Source organism: Pan paniscus, chromosome 9, assembly GCF_029289425.2.
Source record: "Pan paniscus chromosome 9, NHGRI_mPanPan1-v2.0_pri, whole genome shotgun sequence".
In the NCBI taxonomy this organism is placed as follows: domain Eukaryota; kingdom Metazoa; phylum Chordata; class Mammalia; order Primates; family Hominidae; genus Pan; species Pan paniscus.
Window position 1 is genome coordinate 57,273,533 of NC_073258.2, and position 12,458 is coordinate 57,285,990.

Below are 12,458 nucleotides of genomic sequence, written 5' to 3' on the forward strand. Positions count from 1 at the left end.
TACTTGTGCTGCATAAAATAGAGTCAAATGATGGCTTATACTAGCGCCGACATCAAAAAAGAAGAAAAACTTCAAATAAAAGACTCAACAATGTGTCTTAAAGAACTGGAAAAGCATGAACAAACCAAAGCTGAAATAGTAGAAGAAAATAAAAAATAAAGATTAGAGCAGAGGCCGGGCACGGTGGCTCACGCCTTTAATCCCAGCACTTTGGGAGGCCAAGGCGGGGGGATCACGAGGTCAGGAGATCGAGACCATCCTGGCTAAGACAGTGAAACCCCGTCTCTACTAAAAATACAAAAAATTAGCCGGGTGTGGTGGCGGGCGCCTGTAGTCCCAGCTACTCAGGAGGCTGAGGCAGGAGAATGGCATGAACCCGGGAGGCGGAGCTTGCAGTGAGCTGAGATCGCGCCACTGCACTTGACAGAGCGAGACTCCGTCTAAAGATTAGAGCAGAAATAAATGAAATTGACAAAAGAAAAAAATACAAAAGATCCATAAAAAATTCCATGTAGCCATAAAAAAGAAGATTATGTCCTTTGCAGGGACATGAATTAAGTTGGAGGCCATTATCCTTAGCAAACTAACACAGTAACAGAAAACCAAATACTATATGTCCTTACTTCTAAGTGGGAGCTAAATGATGAGAACACATGAACACATGGAAGGGATTGACAGACACTTGGATCTATCAGAGAGTGGCGTGTGGGAGGAGAGAGCTCAGGAAAAATAACTAATGGGTACTAGGCTTAATACCTGGGTGATAAAATCTGTACGACAAACCCCCATGACACAAGTTTACCTATGTCACAAACCTGACATGTATCCCTGAACTTAATATAAATTTTTTTAAATAAAAAAAGTCTTCAAAACAACAACAAAGAAAATGTGAAAAAATTTGACAAACATGTAGCCACACTAAGAAACAATTCTATATCTAGAGAACTCCATAGTCTTGGCCCAAAAGCTCCTTCAGCTGACAAACAACTTCAGCATTTTCAGGATAAAAAAACCAATGTATAAAAATCACCAGCATTTCTATACACAAAATAGTTAAGCCAAGAACCAAATCAGGAACACAATCCCATTCACAATTGCCAAAAAGAATAAAATACCTAGAAATACAGCTAACCAGGAATATGAAACAGTTCTATAATGAGAATTATAAAACACTGCTCAAAGAAATCAAAGATGACACAAATAGAAAAATATTTCACGGTCATGGATAGGAAGAATCAATATCATTGATATAGCCACTCTGCCCAAGTCAATTGACAGACTCAATGCTATTCCTATCAAACTACCAATGACTTTCTTCACAGAACTAGAAAAAAACTATTGTAAGATTAACATGGAACCAAACAGAGCCCAAATAGTCAAGGCAATCCTAAACCAAAAGAACAAAGCTGGAGGCATCACATTCCCCAACTTTAGAATACACTACAGGGCTACAATAACCAAAACAGCATGGTATAGGCACAAAAACAGGTACATAGACCAACGGAACAGAATAAAGAAGCCAGAAATAAGGCAACAAATTTACAGTGATCTGATATTTGACAAAGTTGACAGAAACAAGCAATGGGGAAATGACTCAATATTCAATAAATGCTGCTGGGATAACTGGCAGCCATATGCAGAAGATTGAAACTGGACCTTTTTCTTACACTACATACAAAATTTAACTCAAGATGGATTAAAGACTTAAATGTAAACCCAAAACTATAAAAAAACCTAAATCACAACCAAGGCAATACTATTCTGGGGATAGGAATGGGTAAAAATTTCATGATGAAGACACCAAAAGCAACCAAAACAAAAGCAAAAATTTACAAGTGAGCTAATTAAACTAAACAGCTTTTGCACAGCAAAAGAAACTATCAGCAGAGTAAATAGACAACCTACAAACTGGGAGAAAATTTTTGGAATCTATGCAACTGATAAAGGTCTAGTATCCAGCATCTATAAGGAGCTTAAACAAATTTACAAGAAAAAAAAACCATTAAAAAGTGGACAAAGGACATGAACAGATACTTTTTAAAAAAAGACATACATGCAGCCAATAAGTATATGAATAAAAGCTCAATATCACCAATCGTTGGAAGTATGAAAATCAAAACTACAATGAGATACCACCTCACACCACTGAGAATGGCTATTATTATTATTTTAACATTTAAGTTCAGGAGTACATGTGCAGGTTTGTTACATAGGTAAACTTGTGTCATGGGGATTTGTCGTACAGATTATTTTATCACCCAAGTATTAAGCCTAGTACCCATTAGTTATTTTTCCTGATGCTCTCCCTTCTCCCACTCTCCACCCTCAGACAGGCTCCAGTGTGTGTTGTTCCCCTCTATATGTCCATGTGTTCTTCTCATTCAGCTCCCTATCCTTAGCAAACTGATCCAGAAACAGAAAAACAAATACCACATGTTCTCACTTACTGGTGAGAATAGCTATTATTAAAAAATCCAAACAATAACAGGTGCTGGTGAGGTTATGGAGAAAAGGGAATACTGATACACTGTTGGTTGGAGTGTAGTTCAACCATTGTGGAAAGCAGTGTGGTGATTCCTCAAAAACCTAAAAATAGAACTACAGTTTGACCCAGCAATCCCATTACTGGATATATACTCAAAGAATATAAATTATTCTATCATAAAGACACATGCCTGTGAATGTTCACTGCATCACTATTCACAATAGCCAAAGCATAAAAATCAACCCAAATGCCCATCCACGACAGACTAAATAAATGTGATGCATGTTCACCATGGAATACTATGCAGCCATGAAGAACAAGATTGTGTCTTTTGTGGGAACATGGATGGAGCTGCAGAGTATTATCTTAAGTGAAATAGCACAGTAACAGAAAACCAAATACCACATGTTATCACTTATAGGTGGGGGTAAACACTGAGTACATGTGGAACCAAAGAAGGTAACAGCAGACACTGGGGCTTACTTGAGGGTAGAGGGTGGAAGAAGGGTAAAGAGGGAAAGGTATCAGTCAAGCGCTGTACTTATTATCTGGGTGACAAAATAATCTATACACCAAACCCCAGTGTCCTGAAATTGATCTATATAACAAACCTGCACATACACCTCTGAACCTAAAATGAAAGTTAAAACTATAAAAATAAAAAATACATTCATGTACTAATGACAAAAAGCCCCAGAATATTCGACATCAAAACTGACAGATAAGAAAGGAAAAAACATAATTTAACTTTCAATTTTAAAATCAGTCTTAATAATTGAGAGAACAAATAAAGAAGAAAAGAGCAATATTATAGAGGACTTGAACAGCACTCTCCTCCAGTTTGAGCCGATTAAAATCAATGACACAATTATTAATCAAACAATACTGAACAACAATTGTTCAGGTAGGCTTTCTCAGAATTGGCACTATTAACATTCCGGATTGAGTAATTTTTTTGTGTGAGGGGCTGTCTTGTGAATATTGGATTATTTTGCAGCTTAAGTGACATCTACCCTCTAGATAGCAGTAACATTGTTCAAACCACCTCATCATAATGAAATCAACAATATTTGCAGACATTGACTAATGATTTCTAGTGGGAAAACTTACTTCTGGTCAAAACCACTGGTTTAAAGTTTATTGTAATTTAATTGGAAAATATTATTCAACTTAATTTGGAATATATTATTTGAATTTAATTGGAAATATTTTGTTAAGCTACCATTATCACTATATTATTAAAGTGCTCCAATAATCTTTAAACTTGGTGTTCTGGATGCCTTTACTTCTATGTATTCTTGACAAGTACATAGTTGTGCAGCTATCAGATGAGATAATCAATTTTTAAAATACACATATTTTTATGTGAGCAATAGCATTTGATGTAAATTGTTATGCTACCTTCTGCATGTAATTGTAATTCTTTGCTTACAAAGAACATAGAGAATTATGTCACTTTACAGTGAGCAGATCTTTATTGGTTGACAACTAAGATAGATATGAATTTTATTAACAGAGAGAAAACAGATCATAAGGAAGGCACGCTTTTGTTTTTTTGAAGTTTGTTTCTTAAGTTTATGAGCAAAATAATGCCTGTTTCCTACTGACCATGACTTTCCTCAGGGTAATGTCACATCCTTGTTCCTGGGGCTCCAGATCAATGGGTTTAACATGGGAATGACTATTGTGTAGAAGACAGAGGCCATCCTGTCTGTGTCAAGAGAATTTTCTGAGCATTAAGTACATAAGGAACAGTCTTCCATAGAGCATCGATGATACAGAGGGTCAATAACAGAGGCAAAAGTTGAGGATAATGCAAAAGTGTCATCAGGAAGCTATAGTATTAGTGTAGCATGGCTAGGAATTTGCACAGATATTTGCCTCTTAAAGTAGGGGAAGAGGAGGATGGGTAGAAAAACTATCAAAAATTAATAGCTAAAGACAACAGATACAAAAGAAAAAAATACATTTTAGGAAATAATGTACAGAAATATTCATATTATAAAATATAAACATATTAGAGAACTAAATATTCATATTATAAAATATAAACATATTAGAGAACTATATAACTTTTATAATTTATTCATGGCAATGAATGCCTCTAAAAAGCCAAAGATAGTCAGAACACAGTATATTTTTTGCTAACTCAATTTTTACTAAAATAAAGTGATACAAAACATTAGAACAAAGTACTAATTTTATAGAACATTGTATTTACTCTTCCATTTCCCTGAAACTCACTTTCTCCAGGTATTTTTATGGCTCTCTATTTCACTTATTTCAGTATGGGCCTATCACTGAAGACTTTCTTGGAAATTTTTTTTTCTTTTTTTTTTGACAAAGAGTCTTGCTCTGTTGTCCAGGCTGGAGTGTAGTGGTGTGATCTTGGCTCACTGAAAGCTCCACCTCCCGGGTTCACACCATTCTCCTGCCTCAGCGTCTGGAGTAGCTGGGACTACAGTCACCCACCACCACACCCAGCTAATTTTTTGTATTTTTAGTAGCGACAGGGTTTCACCCTGTTAGCTAGGATGGTCTTGATCACCTGACCTCGTGATTCGCCAGCCTCGGCCTCCCAAAGTGCTAGGATTACAGGCATGAGCCTCCACGCCCGGCCGGCAATTATTTTTTATAAAGGAAAGCTCAAAAGTCCCCATGCACTATCTCCAGTTTTCTTCACAGCACTCTTACCACATAGTCCTGCTTGTTATTCCTTCAACTACCTGGTCTATCCTCTTCACAGGTCCTTCACCCTAATGATCCATCCGTGTGGAACACATTCCCACCCCGTACCTACATGACTAACTCTTCCCTCCTTCAAGTCTTTGCTCAAGTGTCACCTTTTCATTGAGATAAACCTTCTCCTCCATTTTGGTTGCTTCCTCATGCCCCTGTTTCTGAACACTCCTCCCATCTTTTATGCTGTTTTACATTTCCTTTATTTTATTTATAGTACATTTCACCTTCTAATATGTTTAATCACTCATTTTTGTATTTATTTCTGTTTGCCCCACTGAGAATTTATAATCTACAAATACTGTAATAGAAAAAGCCAGACTTGCATATTGACATTTGGATCTTTCTTTCCCAGAATCTATGAGTAATTTATACCGGTTGATTAAAAGTAATTTATAAATTTACAAAGCTTAAAGCAGTCATAACCACAATGCAATTCAATAAAAAATAAATATTGGCTGGACACAGTAGCTCACACCTGTAATCCCAGCACTTGGGGAGGCCGAGGCAGGAAGATCAGTTGAGGTCAGGAGTTCGAGACCAACCTGGCCACCATGGTGAAACCCCATCTCTACTAAAAATATACAAAAATAAGTGGGACATGGTGGGCGTGCCTGTAGTCCCAGCTACTCAGGTGGCTGAGGCAGCAGAAGTGTTTGAACCCTGAAGGCAGAGGCTGCAGTGAGTCAAGATTGTGCCACTGCACTTTAGCCTGGGCAACAGAGCAAGACTCCAAATAAATAAATAAATAAATAGTAAAAATAATTTAAACTCAAAATTCTAAAAAATTAGAATCATAAATTTACTATGATTTTAATAACTTAATAACTAAGCATAGCTGAGGTTAATCTTAGTCAAATAAGAAATGAAACATTTAACTTTAGACTTTTTATATGATATGCCACAATAGGAATAATTCAGATCACTATGTATACAGGTGAAGAGTGACACCAGGATGGATAATGCAAATATTAAATTCTGATAATATTAAACAGGTAACCATAAGAAAATACTTTTACTAGGTGGTAGAGAAAAAAATAATGAACCCAACCTGATAAAGTAGGGGAAAAAAAAGTTAAAATAAGAATAACTAAAATAACTAACAAATAAACAAATTAATAAGTATTTGAACAAAATATATCAGAAAAGTAATTTTTTTAACTGAGCCAAAGATGAAAAAAAATAATAAACATATTCCAGAAGAGAGAGAGAGATAGAGAAAGAGAGAATAGAAGAGGATAAGAAACATAATTTAAAATATAAAGGCCAGGCACTGTGGCTCACACCTATTATCCCAGCACTTAGGGAGGCCTAGGCAGGAGATACCTTGAACCCAGGAATTCAAGACAAGCCTGGACAACATAGGGAGACCTCTACAAAGACTACAAAAAATTAGCTGAGCCTGGTGGCGAGTTCACCTGTAGTCCCAGCTACTTGGGAGGATGAGGCAGGAGGATCTCTTGAGCCCAGGAGGTGGACGTTACAATGAGCCGAGATAGCACAACTGCACTTCAGCCTGGGCAACAAAGTGAGACTCTGTGTCTAAATAAATAAATAAATCATAAAAATTATAACTAGCTAGGACATTACATTATTTCATCATTTAAATTGAAAGAGATTTAAAATCTCTGGTCAGAATTAGGTTTCAGCAATGACTTAGTAAATGGGAAAATAATTTTCCTGCCATGATAAACAACTCTGAACCTGAACAAAATGGTTTTCAATGTTAGAAAAACATCGAGCAAGAAAATCCCTTGCTCACGGAGATTTTACGATCACCAAGCCTATTGAGGTAGTTTTGACATAGTCACCTTTTGCCTCTTATTTGGCTTAAACCCTAATGTTATCTATTGTTAAAGAGTGTGATGCTGGCTTTTAAATCTTCAAATCAACCTGTCTCAGGAGCACTAAATTTCTGGTGAATACAATCTCTCTTCCCAAAACTCATCAAAGGTACAATAAATACATACAAATGTAGCGCTTTATACCTACCAACAGATTATCTCCTGAAATTCTAGATTATGGGCATGCTTTCCTTCTAGACTCACTTTAAAATTCTAGATTATGGGCATGCTTTCCTTCTAGTCTCACTTTAAAATTTACATGAAATTGATTTTATTATAATGACTTAAGATTCACTTTAATATTTTACTCTGATTCACATTTTATATTGTTTCAGAATCTTCCCTTGCTTCCTCATCTTGGACAAATAATTCTCAGTAGAATATTTCAGCTCTCTTTTTATATTTTAATTTTAACTCATATTTAAGGAAAAAATTGACCTGACTATATATGGAGGAAGTAAGTTTTGGGCTACTAAATTAATTATAAAATGTCTATTAGTCTCAGGGCTGATTTTGTCTTTCTGCTCTCACTTTTGTTTCATAAAATTTTAAAAAGTACATGAAAACAGCAAAACATAGTGCACAAATATTGCATGTAGATGAATTAGGTGACACCACCACACCAGAATGAATAACCTACACCATTTTCTGATAATGCTTCAAAATGTCTGTTTATCAGCTCGTAAATGCATACTTAACTTAGTAAGTTACGGGGCACTAACCAATACATGAACCGTAGAATTGTGTGGTTGATAAACGGTTAATATAAGATAGCTCATGGCATAGCATAAAATTTTGGTTATTAAATGAGCAAAAGACACTGACTGTATAGTACGATAATTGTTATGCCATCTATAAGTACATGTACAAATAAGGCACAAAGGAAAATAATTAGGAAAAATTATAATGTTAACAAAATGTTAACGACAGTTTTGAATTGTTTTCATTTACTTTTTTTGAATTTTGTTATCTTCTGATTCTTTTCCAGTTAACATGGTTTACATCTATGATAGTATTGCACTTTTAAATATTAAGAAATATAATTGTGAAATATGTATTATTCCATCTTTGATGATGTCAGTCACAGAGTAACTATTTTTTCTGGAAATGCCTTCTCCACCACCCCTGTAAAATATTGAGAACATCACAAGAAAAGACCAATTCATAATTTCCTTCATTTGTGTGGCTTCTAAGGTAAAAAGGAAAATCTTTGCACAAAGCCTAACATGGCTACATTTAGTCCTTGAACTTTTGTGCTTGGAAACATGCCAAACAATCTGCCTTGGCAAATGGCCCCCAGGGCCTACCAAAAGGTGCATTGTCATCAGCCTCTGGTATATGAGATCCTCTGGAATTATCCGAGTGAGAGGGAAAGAATAATCTCCTTATGGTCACAGTGGCTGCCGGTCTTCTTTGACACATAACTTCTTGGTAATCTTTCCATTAGACCAGAACCTAAACAAAATTTCTAGATTGGTTTATCTTAACTCAGAATAAAACATAATGAATGCACCAAAATGTAAAAACAACTTATCTCAAGGAAAACAAATATTATAAAAATTTTCATCTCCTTAAATAGTTTTCATATTTTATTTATAACAAAAATTTGAAGTTGACAAATTTCCATACAGATAATATAAGAAGAAAGTTTTTTCATGAATGTTGACTCACACACAGTAAGTATTATTCTCAAAATTGGAAGATTTTGTTTCACATTTTACTTCAGATGAAATAAAATGGGGACTTTCTCAGAATAATATATTAATATATATTACTGTATATATTAATATATACACATATCATTTACTCTCTACCCTAAGTAATGTCAGGGTTTGTGAAACAAATGTAGAGTTGCCAGAATCAGAGTCTACAAGCAAAGTATACATTTTGAAAATATAATTTTTTGGAAGAAATTAGATTTCGATTAGTTATGTCAGGAAAACATCACATCTTTTATAAATTAATACTTATATATTGTCTATAATTTTAATGTAGCTAACTAAAATCCCCAAGGGTGAAATTTATTGAAAATTATTATTAAATAATATTGGAAACAAAAGGGCAGTAGATTATATAATAAAACTGTTTCTTCTCATTTTTTATTACATGTCCACCTCTTTTCTCAAGTTTTCTGAAATTATTTATAAACAAGAGTGTAGTATTATAAGCCTTCTCTCTGAAGGAATATATCTTTGTAGAATCAGTGTCAACATTGAATTGATCCGACTTTGGATAAGTTACTCCAACCTTCCATACTCTTTTTTTCCTCACCTAAACTATGTGGATAATAGTAGTATCTATGGTATAATATTTTCAGGTGGATTAAATATATTAATAAAGGAAGCCATTCAGAACAATGTCAGGTTCATTCTAATTATGCAATATGCTACATTTTATTATAACATATGCAAATGTTAATTTGAACTTATATCTATATTGGCAAGAAAATTAGTCTCTTTAGTCATATTCTATAAATTTATTAGCAATTTGTAGAAGGTTAAACTAATTATTAAATGCTAGGTCATTCATATAAACAGAAATTTTTTTTTGATTGTTTTGTTTATTTTTTTTGAGTCGGAGTCTGGCACAGTTGCTGGGGCTGCAATGCAATACTGTGATCCCAGCTCACTGCAACCTCCGGGTCACTGCAACCTCCGGCTCCCATGTTCAAGCGATTCTCCTGCCTCAGCTTCTCCAGTAGCTGGGATTACAGGCGCCCCTGCTACGTATCAGCTTTGATTTCTCAGCAGTTTAGAGCAGGTGAACATGATGGGTAGAAGGAATGACACAAATGTGGCTGACTTCATCCTTACGGGACTGTCAGACTCTGAAGAGGTCCAGATGGCTCTGTTTATGCTATTTCTCCTGATATACCTAATTACTATGCTGGGGAATGTGGGGATGATATTGATAATTCGTCTGGACCTCCAGCTTCACACTCCCATGTATTTTTTCCTTACTCACCTGTCATTTATTGACCTCAGTTACTCAACTGTCATCACACCTAAAACCTTAGCGAACTTACTGACTTCCAACTATATTTCCTTCACGGGCTGCTTTGCCCAGATGTTCTTTTTTGTCTTCTTGGGTACTGCTGAATGTTATCTTCTCTCCTCAATGGCCTATGATCGCTATGCAGCGATCTGCAGTCCTCTACACTACACAGTTATTATGTCCAAAAGGCTCTGCCTCGCTCTCATCACTGGGCCTTATGTGATTGGCTTTATGGACTCCTTTGTCAATGTGGTTTCCATGAGCAGATTGCATTTCTGTGACTCAAACATAATTCATCACTTTTTCTGTGACACTTCCCCAATTTTAGCTCTGTCCTGCACTGACACAGACAACACTGAAATGCTGATATTCATTATCGCTGGTTCCACCCTGATGGTGTCCCTTATCACAATATCTGCATCCTATGTGTCCATTCTCTCTACCATCCTGAAAATTAATTCCACTTCAGGAAAGCAGAAAGCTTTCTCTACTTGCATCTCTCATCTCTTGGGAGTCACCATCTTCTATGGAACTATGATTTTTACTTACTTAAAGCCAAGAAAGTCTTATTCCTTGGGAAGAGATCAAGTGGCTTCTGTGTTTTATACTATTGTGATTCCCATGCTGAATCCACTCATTTATAGTCTTAGAAACAAAGAAGTGAAAAATGCTCTCATTAGAGTCATGCAGAGAAGACAGGACTCCAGGTAGTTAAAATAGCAGAAATGGAACATTTAATCTCATCTTTTCTTTCATTCCTATTGGGTATTTTCTTAGTCTCTCTATAAAAACAATTGAATCCTTTAATTTATTTGCATTTCTGTTGTGCTACTCTTTGCTTGACTAAACATGATTTAAAACATTTCAAGGCATATGTTTTTAGAAATCCAAATGGTAATTAGAATCATAATATGTGTGTCATGTTTTGAAGCAACTGATGTGGAAAATAAGAAAATATGGTTGTCATTTTTAATTATATTATTCAAATTCTTAAGTATGCTTCAATTGTAGATAACTTTATTATGGAAAGAATATTTGAGACACGGTGATAATAGTTTTAGATGTTATTCCATTTATTACGTGGGGAAGAATTATAGCAGAGTGGGTAGGAGTACTTACTTTGGAATAAAATTTTCCAAGAGTTAGATTCTAAATATGCTACACTTTTAGCTGTATAGCCATTAATATGTTACCTAAAGCTTAAGCCTCCTTTCCCTAAGTGCGCAAGATAAATAATAACTCCAAATCTGATCAGAGGGTAGTTGTAGAGTATTTAAAGCGATAATAATTAATGCTTCCCCTTATCATTAGAAGACCTACATTACTGCACAATGCCTTTTTTCAAGAATGTAAACTTGTGTTTTACAAATTACTTTTGGTTAATTTAATTGACAGAACTAAAAAGAAAAAAAATCAGCAGCTCACAATTTTGGATTTCAGAAGTAAAATATTTCAGTAGAATTATGTTATAGAAAAAAATAGCATATATTAATATAATGTTAGAGAAAATTTGAAAATATTATAAAATATTGAAGAAAATAGAAATCCTCTACAAATACTGAGTTTTGGCTGCTCTTCCTGTTGAGTAGCCATTCTTTTGTTTATTTACTTCTCTAATAAACTCGTTTTCAGTTTTAGAAAAACAAATATTGAGTTTTGTGCATGTTCTTCTAGATCAATAGTTTCAAATACGTGCACATATATAACGCATATAAACAAAAATTTCTATCACTTTCTACATACTGATTTTCAGCTTTCTGTATTCATTTACAAGTTTAACATTAGATAATCTCTTTGTCATCGATAAATCTAACATAAAGTTTTTCTTGATACATGGGCACAATCAAGTCTCATTTCACAATGTTTTGGACTTGAAATATAAATTCATCACATTAAAAATCTACATGCCGTGATATGTCCTTTGCATGCTAAACAGGTGAAAACTGGATTTCCGTAATGTGTCAAATTGCTTCTTTATTAAAATCCTGTGTGTTTTTAAAAATCATTGCCTTTCTCCTGTTTTCTACAGGTTTGTTTCAGTTTTAAAATAACTCCTTGAATTAAATGCTTTATTCATTGATTTTACATTTCTTAATACAGAAAAGATGTAAAGCAAAGAATTGACAATGAATTCAGTTGTTGTGACATCCCATCAATTTTAGTCAGGTAGTGTGCTTAAATGTCTTTTATTTTTAAATGTTTTCCTTACATATTCTGGAAACACAGTTTTGTTTTATCTGCTATTTAAAGGATATTTTAGAAGCTAGTTTTTATTTTCCAAGTATTTGTCTTTTTTGTTTAAACTTTTGTAACAGTTACTAGATCGATTGTTTTCATTTATATATTGAAATTTTTGTTTGTACAATTATATTTGATTTTTTCTAAGTGCATTTGGA

At 34.5% G+C, this 12,458-nt stretch overlaps 1 protein-coding gene across 1 annotated transcript; it reads left to right on the forward strand.

Moving 5' to 3' along the window:
• The first annotated feature begins 9,564 nt into the window (after nt 1–9,564).
• On the forward strand, nt 9,565–10,773 carry LOC100972441 (olfactory receptor 8H3). The gene has a single exon (XM_003811692.4). It carries the CDS (start codon nt 9,835–9,837, stop codon nt 10,771–10,773), a length of 939 nt encoding a protein of 312 aa, XP_003811740.2. The 5' UTR covers nt 9,565–9,834.
• The last annotated feature ends 1,685 nt before the right edge of the window (nt 10,774–12,458 follow it).